Below are 25030 nucleotides of genomic sequence, written 5' to 3' on the forward strand. Positions count from 1 at the left end.
GAGTTCCAGAAAAACATCTATTTCTGCTTTATTGACTATGCCAAAGCCTTTGACTGTGTGGATCACAATAAACTGTGGAAAATTCTGAAAGAGATGGAATACCAGAGCACCTGACCTGCCTCTTGAGAAACCTATATGCAGGTCAGGAAGCAATAGTTAGAACTGGACATGGAACAACAGACTGGTTCCAAATAGGAAAAGGAGTACGTCAAGGCTGTATATTGTCACCCTGCTTATTTATCAACTCTAGTAATAGCAAAATTTTCTTGATTTCATGTTCCCAATCTAGACAATTCTGACCTTTCTCTCTAGTGATGGAGGCATCCATTTTACTGGGCCTATTACTAAAGACTTTTGGAAAGTCTGCCACTTACTAAGATACTTTACTGTCAACTTTACCATCAATCTTCAGCAAAGGTAAGAGAGAACAAACATAGATCTAAATATCAGATCAGCTAAACTCAGAGATTCCTGAACTTCCATGGCCTAAGGTATTGTCTTTAATAATAATGAGATAAAATCTTTCTGTGGTTCCATCAACTCTCCCACATACACCGAGGAATATCATCTTTCATTCCAAATTCCGCATTAGTGCAATCAGACATGGCTAAGTATTGCAAGGAATTATTCATGCCTTACATGAAGCCGTATAAGTAGGTAAAAGTACCCTTTCCTCAATACCCTTTTAAATATCCCTTGCATGACCTGAAGCCCAGATAAGTGGTCTTTTGGAAAAGACATCAGAGAAAAACAACTCTCAGTTCAGTTCAGTAGCTCAGTTGTGTCCGACTCTTTGCGACCCCATGAATTGCAGCACACCAGGCCTCCCTGTCCATCACCATCTCCCGGAGTTCACTCAAACTCACGTCCATCGAGTCGGTGATGCCATCCAGCCATCTCATCCTATGTCATCCCCTTTTCCTCCTGCCCCCAATCCCTCCCAGCATCAGAGTCTTCCAATGAGTCAACTCTTTGCATGAGGTGGCCAAAGTACTGGAGTTTCAGCTTTAGCATCATTCCTTCCAAAGAACACCCAGGGCTGATCTCCTTTACAATGGACTGGTTGGATCTCCTTGCAGTCCAAGGGACTCTCAGGAGTCTTCTCCAACACCAAAGTTCAAAAGCATTAATTCTTTGGCTCTTAGCTTTCTTCACAGTCCAATTCTCACATCCATACATGACCACTGGGGAAACCATAGCCTTGATTAGACGGACCTTTGTTGGAAAAGTAATGTGTCTTTTGAATATACTATCTAGGTTGGTCATAACTTTCCTTCCAAGGAGTAAGGGTCTTTTAATTTCATGGCTGCAGTCACCATCTGCAGTGATTTTGGGGCCCAAAAATATAAAGTCTGACACTGTTTGCACTGTTTCCCCATCTATTTCCCAGGAAGTGATGGGACCAGATGCCATGATAAGAGAAACCCAAGTAAGATGGTATGTGTTGCAAGAGGGCATCAGAGGGCAGACAGACTGAAACCATAATCACAGAAAACTAGTCAATCTAATCACACTAGGACCACAGCCTGGTCTAGCTCAATGAAACTAAGCTGTGCCCTGTGTGGCCACCCAAGACGAGCAGGTCATGGTGGAGAGGTCTGACAGAATGTGGTTCACTGGAGAAGGGAATGGCAAACCACTTCCACATTCTTGCCTTGAGAACCCCATGAACAGTATGAAAAGGCGAAACAACTCTAGAACCCTACTAAAGCTTATCAAGTACTGTCAGTAAGGAGCATAGTAATACAACTCTAAAAGTTTGATCTTTGGATTCATGGGGCTTCCAAGGATTCATAATCTAACCTGAACTTGTGGATTTTTAAGCTGAGGAGTTTTTAGAAATCCTTTACAAATAGACAATTCTCTGAAAGAGACATGTTCCATTCAAGACCATTGACCACATGTTTGTAGGGAGGTTGTACCCAAGATTCATAGAATAAGGCAGTAGATTTCTACATTTTCATCTGCATTCTATTATTAATTTTTATTATTTTCCTCCTTTTCTCTCCATGGTTTAATGCTCCTTTTAACTATGTTATCTATATTGCCCTATTCTTAATAATGCACTTCATTTGCATCTTCAGTCATTCATACTTGGCTGTTATTCACCTGTGAACTAGCTAATGCATACAACCAAACTGGTTTTGCACTTTATTTTTTTTTTGGTAGCCACCCAGATTTCTTTGATTCCACCTCCTGATAATGAATCTTGGTTTCCTATGGAACTATTCTCAACTATTAGGTGATTTTTCTGATGACAAACTATATATCAGGTCAAAGAGATGGAAATCTAACACGTTCTCTTAGGTCATACCTAGAAGACAAGGTTCTTGACATCACCAAAATAATTCTCTTAAGATTTTTGGGTGGGAATTAGCTTTTGTAACCAAACTTTAATAGAAATAGAACTTGTAAGGGAACTAAGACACAAGAATGTATTATTTGGAAGCTGTCATACTTTTATACACCTTACAAGTTAAGATATTATTGATATTTCTCCTTTATTTAAGATCTTCTAAACAGTCTCAACACTTTAAATTTTTTATTATATGGTGCAGAATTATTTTTGGTGACTGGCTCCAAATGTTATAACATATTTGATAAGCACATACGGGTATTTTAGGGCTTGCCTGTGGTTCAGACAGTAAAGAATCTGCCTGCAATGCAGCAGACCTGGGTTTAATCCCTGTTGGAATGATCCCCTGAAGGAGGGAATGGCTACCCACTCCAGTATTCCTGACTGAAGAATTCCATGGACAGAAGAGCCTGGCAAGCTATAGTCCATGGGGTCACAAAGAGTTGGACATGACTGAGTGACGGAAGCTTTCACTTTTACTTTAGGGGTATTTTGGCCCCAAATAGGTCACTGTGTACTCTCCAATGACTGGTATTTGATTTGTGGTACAAAAGCCTGCTAGCTACTACTTGCAGACTGGATATGATCTTTGTAAACTGATGCTGCCATTCAGTAGAGTCCCCAACATCATCCAGGATCCATTTTAAGCCATTGTTTTCTTTTTGAAGAAAGAAAAATATTGTCAGATAATTTAATTTTTATAAAAGTAAGAAAATTGGACCTCGATTTAAGAATAGAAATCTTGATCACTCCAGGGAAATTCTGGCTTTCTTTCTTCCTTTTTCAAGCCTCTTTACTTCAAACTTTACAAGAGGCCCAGAAAATAAGGAGCGTGCTACATGCTCTGATTCAGAGATGAGCAGGTGAGCAAGATAATGCTTTTTCATACTGTTCCTGAGGTCTGTATGGTTAAAGCTTTGGTTTTTCCAGTAGTCAGGTATGGATGTGAGACTTGGACCATAAAGAAGGCTGAGCACTGAAGAACTGATGCTTTCAAACTGTGGTACTGAAGAAGACTCTTGAGAGTCCCTTGGACAGGAAGGAGATCAAACCAGTCAGTTCTAAAGGAAATCAACCCTGAATTCATTGGAAAGACTGGTGCTGAAGCTGAAGCTCCAACACTTTGTCCACCTGATGCAAAGAGCTGACTCACTGGAAAAGACCCTGATGCTGGGAAAAATTGAGGCAAGAGGAGAAGGGGACAATACAGGATGAGATGGTTGGATGGTATCACTGATGCAATGAACATGAGTTTGAGCAGGCTCTGGGAGATAGGGAAGGATAGGGAAGCCTGGCATGGTGTCGTTCACTGGGTTGCAGAGTCAGATATGATTTAGGGAGTGAACAACAAAAGATAATGCCACCAAGACTAAAGAACTCCTCACTTGAAATGTTCATGAAATTACAAGGGCAGTGGCTCAACTGCTTTAGATATAATATTTGCCTTTCAAGGAAAAACATGTGTACTTTTAGGTAAGAGTGGTTTTCACAAGGTTTTATACTTCTCTGGGATCACTGATATCACAGGTCCCCAATGTCTGGGATCTAATGCCTCATGATCTGAGGTGAAGCTGATGTAATAATAACAGAAATAAAGTACACAATAAATGTAATGCACTTAAAATCATCCTGAAACTATCCCCATGCCTCCTGGTACGTGGAAAAATGGTCTTCCAGCACCATTTATGGAACAGACTTTTTTTCTATCGAATATTGCTCCCTTTGCTCCCTTGTCAAATACTGGTTGAACATATATGACTGGATTTATTAATGTGCTCCTGATTCTGTCTCATTGGTCTATGTCTGTTGTCTGTTTCTATGCCAGAACCATATGACTTAACTATTACAGAAATGTCATTGCCCTCTTGACGGGTACAGTCTACTGTCTATAAATGGCTTTGGGCAGTATGAACATTTTAACAATATTAATGTACAGATGTGAGAAATGAACCATAAAGAAGGCTGAGCACCAAAGAACTGATGCTTTCGAACTGTGGTGCTAGAGAAGACTCTTGAGAGTTGCTTGGACAGCAGGGAGATCAAACCAATGAAGCCTAAAGGAAATCAACCCTGAATATTCATTGAAAGGACTGGTGCTGAAGCTGAAGCCCCAATACTTTGGCCACCTCATGCAAAGAGCTGACTCACTGGGAAAGACCCTGATGCTGGGAAAAACTGAGGGCAGGAGGAGAGTTCAGTTCAGTTCAGTTGCTCAGTTGTGTCTGACTCTTTGTGACTTCATGAATCGCAGCACGAGAAGGGGGAGACAAAAGAAGAGATGGTTGGATGGTATCACTGACTCAATGGACACGAGCTTGGGCAAACTCTGGAAGATGGTGAAGGACAGGGAAGCTTGGTGTGCTGCAGTCCATGGGGTTGCAAAGAGTCAGACACACTTAACAACCCAACAATAACAAATCTATGAACAATTTATTTATTTGTATCTTCGAATTCATTCATACATGTCTTGTAGTTTTCAGTGAAGCAATCTTTCACTTCCTTGGTCACACTTATTCCTAAGTATTTTATTGTTTTTGAAGCTATTTTCTTTCTTCAGATAACTGATTGTTAGAGCATAGAAATGTTACTGAATTTTTTATGTCAATTTTGTATTCTGTAACTTACTGAATTTGTTGATAAATTCTCTTTTTTTGGTAGAGTCTTTAGGATTGTCTTCATATAAAATCATGTGTTCTGCATATACAGACTATTTTATTTCTTCCTTTACAATTCTGATGCTTTTTCTCTTTCTTGCCTAACTTTCTTAGACTTCTAGTAATAGGTTAAGTAAGAATAATGAGAGTAAGCACCACTGTATTGCTCCTGACCTTAGTGGAAAAGCTTCTAATTTTTCACCATTGCATATAATGTTAGCTGTGAGCTTATCATATATGGTCTTTATTATTCCTTCTACTGGAGAAGGAAATGGCAACCCACTCCAGTGTTTTTGCCTGGAAAATCCCACGGACTAGGAGCTGGCAGGCTATAGCCTATGGCTTCACGAAGAGTCAGATATGACTGAGCCACTTTCACTCACTCAGTCTTTCCATATCTATGTTTAGTTCGGTCAAATGCTTTTTCTGTCTACTTAGATGATTTTTTTCTTTGACTTTATTAATGTTAATTAATGCATCACATTTATTATTTGCATATATTGAGTTGTCATTGCATCCCAGGGATAAATCTTACTTGATCATAGTGAATGATGTTTATAATGTACTGTTAAATTTAGTTCGCTAGTATTTTATTGAGATTTTTGCATCTACATTCATCAGGGATCTTGACCTGCACTTTTCTTTTCTTGCTCGATCTTTTTCTAGCTTTGTTATCAGGGTAATGCTGGCCTTAAGAAATGAGTTTGGTAATGTTCCTTCCTCCTCAATTTTTGGGAGGAATTTGAGAAAGACTGGTGTTAATTCTTCTTTAAATGACTGGTAAAATTAAGCAGTGAACCAGTTTCTCCTTGGCTTGGGAAGATCCCCTGGAGAAGGGAACGGCTACCCACTCCAGTATTCTGGCCTGGAGAATTCCATGGACTGTATAGTCAATGCGATCGCAAAGAGTCAGACATGACTGAGCAACTTTCACACAAGTAAGTACTGAGATTAAGAAGTTCAGAGATAGAATAGCTTATGGTGATGAAAACGTCCTGAGTGTGGTTATGTGCATGAGTTACTAAAGCAGTATTGAGAGGAAAGACCTTGAACTTGTAGAACTCATAGAACTAAGAGGCTACAATGTAGGAAGGGATCTCTGCATGCATCTACATGACTATTTCATCCTAAGAAAAGATGAACAGAAAAACATGGACCATCACAATGTCCATCTGATTAATAGCCAACAAGTCAGTAAGGGCGTAACTGAAATGAAAGCAGTTCTAACAGCACAAAGATCCATGACAGAGGTGAAAAAAATTTCAAAGAAATCTGTTCTCGATACAAAATTAGTTTTGTTCTGAATCATCACAATCACTGTCAATGATCCATAATCATCTCAGGATCAACAATGAATGGAAATTATACAGTAATCATGAAAAATGTCACTTTAAAATGTTACTTATTGCTATTGTTTTATTTTAGTAAATATTCAGTCATCACTTCCCTGACTCTTAGTTTTCTCAATCTTAGGTCTTAAGAAGGAATTATAGAACTTTACATCTCCTATAATTGAAAAGCCTCCCTCAGATTCACATGTCTGTCAGACATTATGAAAACTCACAAAAGTATACAAGTTAAACAAATCTGTTTGCATTTATTTTTATATAACTCTAACATGAAGTCTCTGAGCAAAGAACTGCCAGTGTGTTTGCCTAATAGCTCAAGGTTTTCAAGCTTAGGTAGCAGATTTCACAACACAGAAGTGAGAAAATTTTATGTTAAAGTAAATAAAATAAAACAAAATTTTACCTATTTGAAGTTTTCCATTGACTTTTTTTTGATTGTTAAATAATACAGACATTCTGCTGGAAACAGAAACCATTCCATTTACTAAAACTCCCAGTGGTATAAGTAAGGACCAATTTCAGTATAGCCCTCTTGTACTTCTTTTCTTGACAATGATCAGGAAGAAGACAGAGTGATATCATTAAGTTACAGAGAACAATATCTAAAAAATTAGCATTTACACTACTTTTCTCATAGAATCTCAAAGCTTTCAAAGTATAACCATTGATACCAAATCATTTCAAGGATACAGGTAAGGAAAAGCTATTTATATTTCCTTCTTATAAGACAGGAAAATGAATAATACACAAAGTCAAATGACTTCCATGCAAATGTTACTGGTGACAAAACAGAAAAATAAAATTATTGTTTCTTCCTCCTTGGTTTAGGGCACTATGTTCTAAAACATGCTGCCTGTGAAGATAAGATCTTTTAGAAATTCATACTTACAAAATGATTATGATGTGTCCTCTTAGAAATCTTCGTTTCTTTTTTAGTTAGATTCATTAAGTGGATTTATACTATTTTAGTCTGTTCTCAAATAACTTTTTGGCAGTGCTGCAATTAAAGATGGCTGTCATGTTTGAATCACAGAGGAGCTCATTTCTATCCTAACCATTAGTGCTATTGAAGTTCTGATGTCAGCTTGCAAAAACAACTGGTGTAAGGGAAATATTCATTAATATATTGCTAATGATATTTTTGGAAGGCAAAGCTCTAAAATTTGTATTCTTGACATTAACTTTCCCCATTGTTTTATTTTATTCTTTCACTAAAATGTCATTTTTAGCTTTCTTTCTGGCTGAACCACAAGTTCTAATCCAGTAGTCCATCTGAAATAATGATATACTCACTGGCTCTGAGAATGTTCTCCTTGCTGCTGCACCTGGACTGGACCTGCAGAGAGAGCATAAACTCAGTAATTTAGGGCTCATGACAAAGACAGACAGATATGTATGCATATTTAATGGGCAAACTCCTGAGGTCTAGGAGCAAAGGCTTTATGTATCACACATATCATAACATGTCAATAAAAATGTTAGTTTATTCCATATATTTTTAACTTATCCTTTTCTTACTTAAAGAAAGGACTAATTTCTAGAAAAAAAATGGGGGCACAATACTGTAAATGGGACAAGGGTAAAACTAAAGGCATTTTAAAATTGATGTGTATTTGAAATTAGTATATGGGGAAAAATTTTAATTACCATATATTCAATTGTGAATTCAGACCCTTAATATTAAAGGCATTGTGCATATCTCTTGACTAAAATAATAATGCAATTCAAGTAATAAAGTTGTAATCAAAGAGTCCTTGATAGTCATTTTTAGTTACATATGTTAATGAGGAGAAAAGAGAAATTATGAAATTAAAGTCATTTATTTGCCAGTTCTTAAGTCTGTAGATACATCAATCAGAATCTAATGCTGATTCAAATATTTCAAAGTGGAAACATTCTTTTAAATGTTGCAAAACTAATGAATTCAAGAGCCATGTTGGATGACACTGACACTTGTTAATTTCTGAGGAAGCTGTTTAAACACCTCTTCTTCCCACTCCACAGCAGCTTGCCCCAAATGGTATACACAACAAATTAACTTCTATTGCTTAACACAGTCTACTATTGTAATGAAACAAATTATGAAAAGAATGTTGCAACTTAGGGTGGGTTATGGTTGTCCTTCCCTGAAAAAAACAAGTGTTAATGTTAAAAGAAAGAACAACAATAATTAAAAAATCACAAACATACACAAGAAAAATACACACACACATACCAAAAAAAAAAAAAAAAAAAAAAGGAAAGGAAAAAAAGGGGAAAAATAATTCCAGATGTTAAAGTTATTCTCTTTTGGCCCAGATTGTTTAGTTTTAAACACACTAGAATGAAGAAACTAGTCTGGAAGATAATATTCTTAAATGCTTTACTTATAGTTTTATTGAATAACAATTCTGGGCCAAATGGGAAAGATATTAATGACTACTTAAAATAATACAGGAAGGAAGACACGAGAGCAAGGAAAAGAAAAAGAAGAGAGAGAGGCTTGAGCGGGGGTAAATCTAGAAGATAGAAAAGAAAGTATTGCCTTATAGAAAGGGACAATATATAAATGCAGAATATTCTGCTATTTCTTATTGAAAATTTATACCAAGAGAGTAAGAATGACTAATGAACTTGCTTCGAAATAAAAAGCAAGTAGGCATACCGTGGAATGAAAATAAGTGTTAACTATATCACTACAGCCTTAAAGGAGAAAAGAAACAAATACTGATAGACAAATAATAGACAAGCTTAATAAAGAGATAAACTACATTTTAAAAAGCGATTCAAAGAACACAAGAGATACTTAAAAGAGTGAGAGAAAAATCTGGGATAGAGAAGGAAAAGAAAGGGGAAAATGTTAAAAGACAAAAACAGAGTTCAAGGAAGTCAAATGGAAGTCAAGAAGGTCTTCAACAAGATGTAGAAACGGAAGGAGCCCAAACCCATAGCGCAAAGCAATGTTTGCGAATGGAAAGCAGCTCCTTTGATCAGTAATAGTTACTCTTAAGTCGTAGCCTCTATTCCTCCAGAGTTCATCTTTAAGCCCTTCCAATCTAGAGTGGAGCTAGTGTATGGATAGAAACAAGAGATTTACAATGAACAGAGCAGTTCAGATGAGTAGTTCAAATTGTCTCATCAAATGTTTCAACAGATTATATATTGTGTAAATGGAAATGGAGGTGAAGTACTAGCTGGTTTTACCAAAAAAGCAAAGCAAACCAAAACCACAATAAAAAAACAGAACAAAAAAAACCCTCTCCCTTCCTTAGGTGGCTTAAAAAACAAAAAATTCATTCATAACATGAATTTAATAAAGAAACTCAAGTCTTGCTTTGTGGCACATAAGTTTAGAATGATACATTTCAAACAGTTTTGGAAAGAGAAATTTGGATGATGAAACAAATTCAAATTTTTAAATCTGTGAATTTGGGTTCAAAAATTGCCAGCATCAGTATAACCAATGTTTTCTCATTTACATTACATTGGCTATTCGATTCAAATTTGAGGGAAATCACTGTCAAAAATCAGGGATAAAATGAACTTCTTTACCTTAGTGATTTTGAGTATACAATAAAAAATTGAAGAAATTAAATTAAAACATTTTAATACTTATGCATGCAGTAAATGTCCCTTATTTTTATACCATGAAACTGGCTGTCTTTTTAATATTGACTTAATTTTATAAAATCCCAATATGAAGATTTTGCTTAGCTCACAATGTAATGGGGTTTATTTTAAAGGACAAAGTTGAAAAACAACTGCTGTTTTTGTTCTCACAATGTTAACTCGCTTTAGTCATGTCCAACTCTTTGCAACCCTATGGACTAGAGCTTGCCAGGCTCCTCTGTCCATGGGATTTTCCAGGCAAGAATACCAGAGTGGGTTGCCATTTCCATATTGTAAGAACAATATGGACTATAAAGAAGGCAATACAGGTCTGTCTTGAGTTCTATGGTTTTCTGTTATTGGTTTCCTTTATCTTACCCAATTTGTCAAGGATTAAAAATGAAAGGTATGGCCTTGGATGATCTATTACTTTATTCTACTGGATTTCATTATTTTACTAAAATTAACATTTTTGGTATTGACAGTTCCCCTTTTAATTGAAATAAAAACTAAAATCATGTGTAAAAACAGTATAATATATTCAAATTAATGAAGGAAATACAAAACACAAGAGACTTACTGAAAATTTAGGCAATTAATTTACTAATCAAGACTGCTTTCAGACATCAAATAATTAATTTAATTCATTTCAACATGTGTTTACATATATATAATTTTTGCTGAAGGTCACGTTGTCCATTAAGAAATCTTAAGCCATGAAACAGAAAACAAAAGGGGGGAGAGCATGTAATAAATGGCAAGGAAAAAAAGTGAAATGCTTTAAACAAAGCTGAGGAAACTTTAACAAACAACGACAATCTTTAGATACAGTTAGAGAAGTGACTTACCTTATGCTTAGGTCATAACAAGAATAGCACAGTGTTTAAAGTCAGCTCTTCATTATGGGAGGTACAATTGAAAGCCATAGGTTATAATAACATGAATTGCTACACAGAAATGAAGACTTGTTCAGCCCAACATGAAAAGCTAACTCTTATGGGAGAACATTTCAACTTATGTTTAATGCAACATGAAGAACATTTGAGGGTGTAAACATCAAAACACATGAATCTCACAACAATAAGAGAGAGACAGCCCAAACTCTCAGGAACACAGAAGATTTAATCTGTGACACATAAGGGAAGGCACATCACTCTAACATTGAAAGATGCATGCATATATATAAGCATCTACTGACAGCCCCCACCCCCAACCCCCATTCCACTTGTACACACACAGGCTCACTAAGATACAGGGAAAGAATGTAGTGCCAAGCTGTTATGAAGGAAGCAGGACACACGGAAGCACAGCAGTGGTCAAGTGATTTGAGAGGTGTTCTTCCCTTAAACCATCCCATCACCATGCTTATTTTAAAGAAGCCAGGAAAAGATCCCCTTCAATGCTGCGGTAGCCACGAGCCCCCAGCTTGAAGCTAGTGTGTGGAATTTTGATCACCGTTCCCTGCGATGTCAGGGGCTCTCCAGTGGAAGCCAGTTGTGTAATACGAGTTAGTGGGGGTACAAATGTGTGAATAACAAACACCCTTTCCCTTCTGCATTTCACAGAAGTGAGGGAGGAGAGAAACAAAACCCATGTTAAGAATAGGTTTGTAACAATATAAAGATGTATAAATATTAAAAAAAGACTACATTTGACTGCAGGTTAATCAACTCAGGTTTCATAAAATTGACTCTCTTTTGCTGCTCACCAGGTTAATTTGCATTCGTTTTCCTTGAAAAGACTTGGAATAAATCTATACAATATGGCTCATATTTAAAGATTCTGAGCAGTTGGGTCAGGTGGGGTCAAAGCCAAGAATAAAACAAATCATCTTCTTTGATGAACATTAAGAAAGCCCTCTTTATTTTTAGCATGATTTTACTGGCTGGCAGTTACATTTTAAATTTAAAAATTAAGCTTCTGTATTTAATTTGGCTTTATTTACATTTAATTTTGCTGTATATATGTTTACTTATACAATCTGAGAAATTCTATGTCAATGGTTTGTTTTAAATTTTAATATTTAAATTTTAAAAAGTAAATAATAAAGAAGACTACCTATTTAAAAAGTGTAAGACTCCCATGTACTTTTCTCTACCGTCATTAAGACTTTTTTTTTTTTTTACAATAAGCTGTTCCTGTCAAGTCAATAATATGGTTGTATGGGTTTATTACAAAAAATTTCACCTTTGGTTTTCTATTATTGATGATAGTAGTTAATTTGACCTGCTTTATTTTTTGTCTGAGACGTGTTTTAATTCATGTGTGGTATACAATTTAGTTATCAGATTTTTATTTTTTAAAGATCATTTACTTATATTACCATTTTCTCTTCCTCATCCTTTTCTTAGCAGTCCAGAATATCTTGACCTTTCCTTTAGCAGGTCTTTATTATCTTAGGCTCTGGGCCCTCCCTCCTTTAATCTTACTTTCTTCAATGGAAAAATAAAGGTTGTTATGGGACTCAAAGGAGATAGTATCTGTATCAGTGATTTTAAACTATAAAGGTGGAAACAAGTATCAGTGGTTGTTATGATCAGTGGAGCCACTGACAACTGTGAAATAATTCTGAATTATATACCCTCCTCATTATAACTTCCCCATCAGCTCAACATGGAGGCAAACTCTTATTTTTGATGGAAAGAAAAAAAGACCTCAGTGTACAGTTATATGTTTTTCTCAGTAGGAATTGAGGAAACTTTTTGGAAATGGCATAGCCATATGGCCATATGTATCCTGGTAGGAATGAAAACCACACAGTCTAAGGCTGAGCAATGTCTGCACTAGCTCGTATGGATGACTCCTTGCACTCCTGAGCTTTCAGTCCTTAGACAAGCTACTTCCTATGCTATCTGTCCTTTAAGATACAGTTTAAATTCTATCTGGGGCAAAAAATATTCCTCAGTTCCCCAACTAGAAACAATTTCTTTTTTCCTTGAACTCTGTAACAGCCTTTTTGAGACAGAATTCAGCTATTATAAAGTTCACTTAAGTACACATTTGATAGCTTTTAATAGATCTATCTGGCTGTATAATCATTACCATAATCTATTTTTAAGTTTACCTAAATTCTTAAAGCCTTTTAACTAAACTTCTATTTTAAGAGTTATCATAGTTACTTTCATTCCAATTACTGACATAGGTCCCCAAATATACTGTACATTTTTGGAGGGAAAAGGACCATGACTTTAATTCTCTTTATATTTCTTACTATATCAAATATAGTGTTTTATACAGAGTAAATATTTGTCAACTCTGAATGCTTATTTTGTAGTAATTATATATTTTTTCAATCTCAGCAGATTCAAATTTATTATTTACAGTGTAAGTGTGATCATAACTATTCCTATAGTATCATGTTTATTTATTTGGACCCGCCAATATTAAGAGAGAGAACATGAAAAAAAATGTGGATTATAGCAAAGAAATAACCTACAGAATGACTGTAAGAATTAGGAAAACAGATTACTATTAATACTGCTTAAGGTTAATCAAATAGTGACATTTGGAGTCCAATAAAGGTTTTAGGTCAGGTTAAGAAGATTTCTTATTTCCTAAGAGAACAGGATGTTTTGTATCTCATAGGTCAGCTCACTAGGATGACAGAGATATTTGATGTATCATGGTCCTTTTGACTTTAATTTTTCTACCTTATTAAACTTATTTAAGAGTAATCGATCTCTGCAAACTTCACTGAATATCATTTACTCATAAAAGTAAAATTTAAGAGGAGAGAGAAAAAGGACCTCAGATTACTTGCCTCTTTAGCCTACCATGAACAAAAGGAAAGAAAAGATTGATTTGAATAACATTAAGCCAACAACTCTACAATCTTAGACTTTTAAAATCTATTTCTTTCTCTTCTCACTTCCTTTTGCAAAAGCAGAGACTTGGTCTACAAAAGCTCTGTTCTGTAGTTCTATTCATTCATCACTTTATCTGGATAAGTTAGGGTATAAGTATTTGGCTCATCTGAGCCTCATGACCATTTATTTGTGTTTGTGTTTGTGAAATCACAATAAATATGAACTGAACTCAGAGTTTTGGTTTATTTAATGTCCTCTGGAGTCCGGTGGTATGGTTTCTGATATTTAGACATGACATTCAACATCATGAAATTTTAATTTCCTTATCCACAAAATGAGGAAAATTAAGTAGAATCATGTATGTAAAAGTAAAAACTACTGTAAAATGAAAAAGAGCAATACAAATCTAAGTCATTATTATTATCCTTATGTACATTTTAAGTCACCTATATTTTATACAGGTGGAATCTGAGACATAATGAGAATAAAGAATTTGCTTTAGATCATGCCACTGATCAGTGACAAATCATAAGACTATCATTGCCAATTTCTAGACAAAAGTGTCAAAAAAAGACTGAGGTAAAGTGTGAGGTTACCTCTGCAAGGATTAATTTAATATCGTGTTGTATAATTTTAGTCAAGCTATCTCACTTCTATGGGACTTAGTTTCTTCGCCTACAAAATGAAGATGTTTCCAGGGGTTTCAACTGAGGTTGAGGCCCCTTGGGAGAACCTGTGACTAAAAGTGAGTATTCCATTCACCAGAATGCAGGAAAAAATTACAATTATTCACCAACCTAATTAAATTTTATTACTTTTGTTCATTATTAGGTGGCAAGCTATAGTAATATTAGCAGAATCTATTATTATAATCATCAAATTATTATGCATATTTAAAAATACTGTTTATGTCACCAAGATTTCAAATTACAGAAGTGTCTAATGACATGATACTAGACTTTGTCATTTAATGCATTTTAAAAGGCAGTATTATGATATAATTTGTATTAGATATTTTGTTCATGATTTCAATTAAATTTTTTGTAATCCTATGTATTTTATTTTATATATGTTTAAAGTATTTTTCTGAAACAAAGTCTGTAGGATTTGCCAGATTCCCAAAAAGGTCTATGGAAGCAAAAAGGTTAAAAAAAAAACCCTGAACTACAACAGATAACATCTAAGCTTCCTTTTATCTCTAGGATTTTGTAACTGTAAGAAACCTTAACCACCTCCATCTGCTGCCTTTTATCAAATTACATATAAAGGAAGTCCTTCTCTTTTTAAGAAAATTAAATATTGGTCACTGAATTAAGCAACTGCCCCTTTAAAAGACCATCTCAGAAACAAAAAAGAAACATGGCTATTAAGAAGTAACAAATACCTCAGACTTTTAAAAAAAAAAACTTCTGCTTTACTTGTTATTTTCCTGTTGGTTTAGATAATTAAATGGAATAATCATTTAACATTCATCACATTTCAAACTCTCTTAACTAAAAGTGAACTCATACACACACACACATACACACACAAGTGTGAATATGTTTCATTAATTATCTTTTTAATTCAGCCATGTGTTGATCACAGGCAGAGAGCAACAAGGCTGTTATCTAACATATAACTTTGCAGGCATGTGGACAATATTTATAAGCAACATAATTTTACAAATCTTTTCCAGAGGACCAGTCTTAAATGTTTTCCCATGTCATTTAAATCACTACCATCTCATTAAATTCCACTTAGCTTTCTGAAGTCCGAGGTAAACGTGTAGAATTTATCTTCTTTCAATATTAACCTTCTCTAAAAGAAGGTGGAACTGTGGCAGGTTACACAGCTGGTGAAGTGAACAATCACCATTTAAAATAAGAAGCCTTTGTGCTGCTTTATAGGTAACATGGCAAGTTCCTTATTCTCAAAGAGAATAATATAATAGGAAGAACATGTAGAAGAATAGACCTGGTCACACCACGACTCAACAGGCAATTAATCTGAACATCAATGGAGAATATTCTTAATGTATTTCCCATTTAAAGCTTTAATTCTAAATTGAGTCATTCTCAATGACCTCTAGAAAATTTGGAAATCCCAGGTTGGTCTTCCCTTGGTACCAAAAATATTTGTGAGTTTATGTTTGTTCTGAGGATTTTAATGTTGATCATGATAATTATGAGGAAAATACACTACCTAATTATAAACACACACATGCATACACACACACATATATAATAAAACAAACCTAAATACTTTTTGACTAGTAGAGATTTTGAATTATTCAAAATATTATTCATCTCAATCTTCAGATGAATAAATGATTATTTTACAGAATAATTTATCTTCATTCTAGAGATGAAAAAGCCAGGATTGTTACTGGCTTTAGATGATACAGTATAGTAGTAATGGAACTTAACCCTCTTGACTTCTAAATCCATTTCTCTAAACACTAGTAGAAAACCTTATGTTTCTAACCTACCAAAAGCAATCACTGTATTTCTAATCAGGCCTGAATTTTCATTGACTTTCTGCTCTTGACTATTTCTGGTAGCAATGAAAATCATTTAGAATAGGCCTGTGAATGTAGGAGTGAAGAAAAACTGATGTAGCACTCTGAAACCAAACTGGATTTGAATCTTTAGGCTCTATCATTATTAGCTGTTAAAACTGGACAGGTCATAATCTCTGTTTTCTTATGTATAAAATGAGAATAATAGCAATAACTATCTCATAGGGTTGTTGTGAAGAAAATGAGATAGTATGAAATAAGGTGTTTGCTTAGAAGAATATCTGGCCCAGAGTGAACAGTGTATAAGTATTAGCTATTATTATGTTTGTTGTTATTATTATCATTCTTTTGTTTGGATGATATTCTAGATCTGTAATAAAGAAAGCTGTCTAATTTCTTTTGTGATTTTGACAGCTCTCATAAATAAGATCAAGTAACATTAGTTAGGTAAGTATTTGAATAGAAACTTTAAAAGAACTAATAAATCTCATGAAATAAGGCCCTTGTACGAGATAGGTCCAGTCAATAATATAAAAACCTGAATTACTGAGCACTTGTAATTATTACCATTTTCTAATACTTGACAGAAAACCATATTAGTTTTCATTAACCATGAATTTTGAAATGTTGAGTTTTTAACTAGACTTTCCTTGATCTTCTTCGAGTAGTACCAGAAATGCTGACCCAAAATGTGGCTCTTTGGCATAAAGATTATTTTGAGAAAGAGTAGACATAAAAGCAGCTCTGACACAGAGTAGAAGTTACCCTTTTGCAAGGGAAATTTCCATTCATAGAGCAGATTTCCATTTATACTACAGTCTCAGTCTTCTGGACCTGAAGAGAAGGATGACTCTAAATCACAAGGTCATCTTGTCAATGGAGACGGCACCGATTTAATCTGTGTAACAAACCTTACACCTGTTCACTGAACTTTTCCTGGTAATCTATCTGTAACTGGCCTTCCTGTTCCCATCTTCCATTTGTCTTTAGTTGAGGATGATATTTAAACTGGTAGTTTAAGCTATCTTAGGGAGTTACTTATTTTTTCCTAGGTAGCTCCCAAGTAAACACGAGGTATACATGTTAACAAACTTTCATTTTCCTCTTGTTAATCAGAATCACAGGTATCTCAGCAAAAATATCAAATAGATACATGAAAAATTATATTTAAAAAAGAAAAATTATTTGCCTCCTCTAACATTCTTAAATGTCATGTCATATCACTTATTCATTAAAACAAAACAATTTACTATTTTTATTGAGTATAATATACCATGTAAGAGTATGGCTGCACTGTTTTCCTTTCTAAATCAAAGGCTGTTATATTGCAGTTGTTAAAAACAAAATTCAACTAAGAAGATTTGAGGATCTACTCGGCTTTATTCAACATTACATGAATTGAGCAGCATCTCAACTAGTAATTAGTAAGGAGCTCTGAGAAGCTGAACAAATAGAAGGATTTTGGAGGCAGAAAGGTGTAAGACAAGACAAAAATATTTTATGTTAGGCTACCTTCCTTGGTATATTCAACCCTGAATATTCATCAGAAGGACTGATGCTGAAGCTCCAAGCCTTTAGCCACTGATGCAAAGAGCCGACTCATTAGAAAAGACCCTGATGCTGGGAAAGATTGCAGGCAGGAGGTGAAGGGGACAACAGGGAATGAGAGAGGACAAAATGGTGGGATGGCATCACCGACTCAATGGATGTTTGAGTGAGCTCTGGGAGATGGTCAAGGACAGGGAAGCCTGCCGTGTGTAGTCCATGGGTCGCAAAGAGTTGGACACGACTGAATGACTGAACAACAACCACCTTACTTGGGGGTGGTGGAAAAGGGTGGGGGAAGGCAGCTATCTATCAGGTGGATTGCCTCACCAGTGCCGCTAGATAGGAAATCCCAGACTGACTAGTTAAAGGTTACATTCCTGGGAGAGGCTGAAACTGCATGGCCAGGTATTAATCCTCGATTTGCTGATGTAGGGCTTAGCACAAGTGACTCCATTTTGGGCCTGTTGTTTCTTTTTAAACACAGCATCAGTTTAAAAAGCTGTGACTATTATTTCTCTAAATGCTTAATTATTAATAGTATTCATAAGGTATATGGAAGATATATAAAAGTAAACATATTAATAAGCAGCAATGATTTAGAAAATGTTTAGGAATTTCCCCTGAGGCCTAGAAATAAGAGCTAAGTATTCTGAAGCCTTATATTGCAGCCACATGTAGTGCATATTGGGCTTCCCTGGTGGCTCAGACGGTAAAGAATTTGCCTGCAATGCAGAATACTCTGGTTGGATCTCTGGGTCAGGAAGATCTCCTAGAGAAGGGAAGGCCTACCAACTCTAGTATCAAGTCTCCCATTACCTAACCAAGTAAACGGTTAACAGACATAGCTTGATACTATTGTTAGACTCTTGTTTGCAGTATATCAGTCCTTTCCATTTTCAAGTTTTGGATGTCATGATGATGATGATGATGATGATGATGATGATGATGATGAAAGTTGCTCAGTTGTGTCCTACTCTTTGCGACTGCATGGACTGTATAGTCCATGGAATTCTCCAGGCCAGAATACTGGAGTGGGTGGCCTTTCCCTTCTCCAGGGGTCTTCTCAACCCAGGGATTGAACCAGGTCTCCTGCATTGCAGGCGAATTCTTTACCAGCTGAGCCACAAGGGAAGCCCAAGAATACTGGAGTGGGTAGCCTAACCCTTCTCCAGCAGATCTTCCCGACCCAGGAATTGAACTGGGTCTCCTGCATTGCAGGCAGATTCTTTACCAACTGAGCTATGAGGGAAGCTTTGAGGTCTAGGCTTAAGGAAAGGCAAGGCAGAAAATTCATTGCCATTAAAACTGAACTTTTAGCTTACAGAGAAGACATAACTATTAAAAGTTATTTTTTTAAAAAGATAAACTCATGACTCTCATACAATTATAAAATGAACATGTGTTAAAAATTTTATCTAAAGTGTTAATTAATGAGAGAACCAAGAAGATGGTCTAATTTGTTCAAAAGAGAATAAAAAAATACACATATATGGAATATCAGGAATGTCAAAATGAATTTACACATTAATTGAGCAAAAATTAATTGCATCTCCAACCAGACTTAATATGTATTTCTATGGATTAAAATCATGTACATTACTATTCATATACTACAATTCAATACACAATAGCTCAGATGTTAAAAGGAGATGATGACCCAGAAGGATCTAGATAAGACAGCCAATACTCTTTTTCATTCATTTCAAAGTCTTTCACAATTTTACCTGATAAATTTTTGACCTGGGTAGGGTACACCTGTTAGTTGAATTTATGTCTGTAAATCGAGTTCTAGTTTTGTGATTTTTTTTTTTTAGTTTTTCTCCTAGTGTATAACCTTGGTTTCTAAGATTATATGAAATATCTACTGTAGTTACTTTTAAGTGGACTTCAGCTTTTGTGTTATTGTAATATTAAAATAAGTTTACCATATTGAAAAAATGGCATAAATTCATATGAAATTTTCATTCTTTTAAAAATGATTTAAAATATAGCTTCCAAATTGTAATACACATACATATGTGTAGTTTTCTTTTTCATCCAAGTCTAGTGAAAACTCAGTTTGAATATAAACCTTATCTTGTCAAGATTCAGGTCATGAGAAATTCATAAGGAAAAGAGAACGACCTTAATATTTATTAAATCAAGCTGGTCAACATATGGATATTTGTCAGATATATTCTTTACTATGTATTTGATATATTTAATTAAAACATGAGAACTATAAAAAAAGAAAAGAGGGAACTGATTTACCAAAGGGCATTGGTATAACACTGACTATACTCACAAATCCTTTGGCTTATATTTTTTACATTTAGAATTTGGGATCATCTGTATATCCTTTTGCCCTCTTTATTTTAAGAATACAAATGCCAAGGTTTCAATCCAAGTATTTTCCATCTTTTTTTTTTCCTTCACTAAATATATAGTGGACTGAGAATGCTGTTAAATTGTAACCACTAACATTGAGTTTCACCATTAGCCAATTTACTCCCTCAGCTGCTCAGTCGTTACATGAGGAATATAACCAGGTCAAACTCGACAGAAACACATCCACAGAATTTTCCAACTTTTAGATCTCTTATACACTAGCTATTCTTAAAATTTTCCACATAGGGAATTCTTCAGTAATAATTCTTCTTTCTATACATGCTTCTTTATTCTTTATTTACATTCTCTATAGAACTGCCTACTTTCTCCTCTTTTCTTAAATTCACCACCCATATTACTTCTTTCTATTAAATGTTAATAGCAAACAACATGGGAGAGATCAAGGGTGATTTTTCCCCCCACGTTTCTTATCTATATTCTTTACTGAACATGGGAAAAACAAGACAAAAGTTGTTGAAAATGAAATAGAAAGTGTCATTGAAAATGACAGACATTTGACTTTTTTAGAAATTCTAAAATTCAAACCTTTCAGTATAATATAGATTGACCATTATAGTATTTGTTCAATTCAGTCTCAGTCAACTGTTGATAGATTTATTTGAACCATCAACACATCCTTCCTCAGTCCTTCCTCTGCATACATATCTGCAATAAGATACTCAGGATTAGTTTACAGTCTATAATCATAGAACAGTTGTTAAGCTGGTTTTATAAACTGCAACTCTGGATGCATTAGCATTACATTTTAACTCATCTAAGCTAAAAAAGGCACACATATACTTTAGTCTTTTCACAGGGTCACTGTATTTTAGACTTAGAAATTTTACAGGTAGAAATGCTACTTATAAATTAGAGATATCTAATTCATTTATGCTAATTCATTCATTCAGATTACTTCTTTTATACTGCTGTGAACTAACAGGCCTAAAATTTAGGCACAATAATATGCTTGGGTCACTATATTAAACACAAGAGCAGCTATGTTCATCCCATTTTCTTCCTTTACAGTAAAATGAGATACACTTATTAATTTTAACAGCAATTATTAAGAGGATGACATATAGGAAACTGTATGTAGTAAGAAGGTGGGTGAATGTAAATAAGGTAATAAATAATGGACTGGAGATTCTTACAGATTATTCCTCTGTTCAAACTTCTTACACCAACCTTTAAAATATCACTGTAGACCTTAAAAACACCAATATCATCCCTGAAATTGTCTTTTAAAGTCAAAAGGTATAGCTTACAAAATTTTAAAGACTGTGTATGTAAGAAAATATTTTGAATTACATCATGACTAATCTCAAATAGCAAAATTTCCTTTTATGGGTGGGATATTTTTAACAAAGTGATTTCAAGAAAAAAAACTTGAAGCAATGATATAATATGACTACATCTACCAGGATAAATGACTCAGTAAAGCAAAGCCCAAGTAGGTAACTATCGAGATAATATTTCAGACCAAAGCCTTGAAACAGAGGTCAGTTACGTCTGAAAGATAGATAAGTAAAAGAAGAGAGATACAGGTGAACTGAAAGAGTGGCACCTATATGAACACTTTAGAAATGCTACTATCACTGACCTGTAGTAGTGAGAATGGCTACAGAGATCCTTGCTATATGAGATCCTTGCTATATGGCGGCATTTAAGGTTGAACAAATAAGCCAGTATTATTTTGACTTGTCCTTCGAATTCTTGAACTGTGCTACATGGCTCTAAAACAGATGAACTGGAGAGATTACAGGTGTATGTGCTATGTATAAAGGGAAATGAGCTAAAGAAGGCAGTTTAGAGGATTCTGAACTTCTGGTCATACAGCACTCTTTGTTCAAACTTCACTAACCTATACATCAAGGTTGGAGTAACTGATGCTTGTTTGGTTTGATCACTGTCCTTATATTTATCTGGAAACATCCAGAAAACAGAAACACTGGGCATTAGGAATCTAAAGATGAAATGACTAATTTTAGGACCATTCACTTGCTTCCCATCTTCTCAAGATGAAACTGTAATGTAAAAGGAAAAAGGAAGGTTTTTTTCACTTGGAAAAATAGCATCTAGTTTAATTCACTTGCTTATGAAGAAAAAATGCACACATGAAACAAGACAAATGCTTAACAGAACTGATAAAAGGTGCTGATCACATGATCCTTAAACCAGTGCTCCCAATAAACATTTAAAATACTGAAGGCAATTAAAAAGTTGTTTACAAAAACAGTTTGAGACTGCCATGGATACGAAGGAGTTAAGTCATATTCAGTATATTTAACACTGGATGATTAGGCTATGAAATCTGATGGCAAGACAATTAAAATCAGTCTCATTTTCACCCAAACTACTTCAGATTCTTGAGCCAAATATCTGAGATTAAAAATTGCCGTTTTCTCTTATAACCTCTTTCAGGTCTGAATGGCATCCTGTTTTTTTCTTTCCTACTCTCTCATTCACGTGCATTCTTTGAATGGATGCCTACCTCCTCAAATGAGAAGTAGCAATGACTAATTTAGCAGTCTGGAACTTGGGTCTCCTGCATTGAAGGTGGATTCTTTACTGTCTGAGCCACCAGGGAAGCCCAATTTAGCAGTATCTGACTGCAAAAGATCATTTTTCTTCCTCAGTTTTCACTTTCATTCCTGAGGAATTCCCTTCTCTGTCAAGCACTGTAGAGATGTTCATCATTAATTACTGCAGTTTTAATATTCAATGTAAAGGGCTAGATTGCTACAGAACTTTTCTTTCAGTGCAGATATACACAGCAGCGTTCTCAAAGAGCCATGCATTAGTTCATGCCATGCTTGTCAACAAGAACAGTTAGGCATGGCAGCCCAAACAGAATTAGATTTAATTGTTGTGTGCTGGGATAGCAGCAAGTTGCCAAAGAGGAAAGAAAAGGAAAAAAATAAAGCGGCAAGCCTGAGTTTTATGACTGTAGGCAATATTGACTGCAGAATGGCTAGGACAAAATTTCAAAAATAGACCCTTCTTTTCTTATCCTAAGGCAGACTTAGAAGTAGAACTAGGAAAATTGCTAATATAATTGAAAACTCTGGCTACAAAAGTCCAGATGAATCTGAATTCCATTCAGAGTTTCACGCAACACGAATTTAAAAATATTCTTAAGGTCTTTCTGAATTTACCCGTGTTCTTATAAGTTGTTGCTTTTGTTCTGCAACTGTTTAATATGGGAGAGTCAGAATAAGTGACCAATTTCTAAAATACCGAGGCAGAAGAGGGAATGAAAAACCAGGGCTTGCTTTCTTTCTCCATCTCTCTCTTTCTTTACTTTCTCTTGCCCCCTAATTTCTCTTTTTATTTTAAAAAGTTTCTTTTAATGTAAAACATTTGATACCAACATACCTTCTTTCTTCTCCCCTCTCAATTCCCAGGGATATATGCAATTTAGGTTTCCTAATCATAATACACATCTAGCTGTTATATTAAAAATAATGTTAGTTTATATAATAACATCACTATGTTTTATAAATCTTTGCTTTCTATAGTAAAACTCACATTGAAAAAAATCAAAAGGACTTGAAAAGGTAGATTAAAAAATGATATAACTACATATAGTTCACAAGCTATATGTGATTTTAATTTATCATCCAATGCATTGATAATTATTCCTGGATAAAAAATACCTCGCTGAAAAACCAAATATGAATCTGGGTTCCTAAAATATTTAAGTTGAAGAAAAGTAAGTCAATATGATAAAATTTATATACTTATGAAAAACTGATGTTATATACACATAATTACACAAGTTGAACTTTTCAAAGCTAATGGAAAGAATATTACCATACATTATTCACTTTTATTTCTAGCTTAGCCTATTGATGCTAGTAGGGTGCCTTGTGGAAAATCTCTCAATGGGTCTTTATAATTCCACATTTTGTAACTCTTATTAAAAATGAGAATAAAATGAAAACTCCTTAGAGAGATTCTGTAAGAAGACAAAAGAATACTATTTTAAAAACTCTTGAATAATAGACATGGTAGACACAGACATAGACAAAGAATTAACAAAACTGTGAATACTATAGATTAATCTACTTTGGAGAATGATAGCTGCAATTGTAAATGAGGTGTTATTAGATAAAACAGGTAAGTACCTGAAATACATGTGAAAGACTATCAGTATGGTCAGAACGGATTTCACAGGATTCAAAACATGCCCTTAAAATCAACTGAGTAGACTTAAAAAAAAAAATCAGATTCTTTTTCATAAACTGTGTCTTCTTTGCATATGTTATCCACCTTGAACTATAATGTTTACTGGAGTCCTCTCCCCTAGGGTTCCCACACAGCTCTAACGTGTCAGATGACTTCGCAGGGCAGAGCACAGCATCAAGGGCTGAAAATCTGCATTCTTCTTCATGAGCAATGTAGATAAAGAGTAACATCAAGCTTTTTTAAATTTATCCTTTCCAAAGAGGTGTGTACTTGGCAAATAAATGAAATAAGCCTTACCACCAACTTAGAATAACTGATACCATCTTTGTATAGAAAAAATGTGGCTTAAAGAAATAGTATTGTATTTCTCAAGTTACAAATTAAGACCCTAAGGACTCAAATCTATTCTAGGAAAATCTGTCCTATGCAAGTTCTTTCTTGAGAACTTATCAACAAATTAGTAAATTTTAAAATAACTCCCCATGACTATTTTGTGAATATAAGACCCCCCAAATGGTAATTTTCCTATAGATTTTTTTATGCTACCACTAAATAGCTTCACTTTTTAAGCCAAAGACATTTTTCTAGAAATATTTCCCAACACCACAGCCTGAATACACAGAATATGATTTAAAACAATAGACAATATTCCAATTTGTAAACTCCTTAAG

The 25030-nt window shown here is 34.7% G+C and overlaps 1 protein-coding gene across 5 annotated transcripts in view; it reads right to left on the bottom strand.

Moving 5' to 3' along the window:
• The window catches only part of GPHN (gephyrin), a 547122-nt gene that overhangs the window by 141637 nt on the left and 380455 nt on the right, over positions 1–25030 (bottom strand). For all 5 annotated transcript variants that reach the window (XM_040226253.1, XM_040226252.1, XM_040226254.1 and 2 more), the window contains one exon: positions 7653–7695. In XM_040226253.1, coding sequence (XP_040082187.1) covers positions 7653–7695 — 43 coding nt within the window. The remainder of the gene's footprint in view (positions 1–7652; positions 7696–25030) is intronic.

Source organism: Oryx dammah, unplaced genomic scaffold, assembly GCF_014754425.2.
Source record: "Oryx dammah isolate SB20612 unplaced genomic scaffold, SCBI_Odam_1.1 HiC_scaffold_26, whole genome shotgun sequence".
NCBI lineage: Eukaryota > Metazoa > Chordata > Mammalia > Artiodactyla > Bovidae > Oryx > Oryx dammah.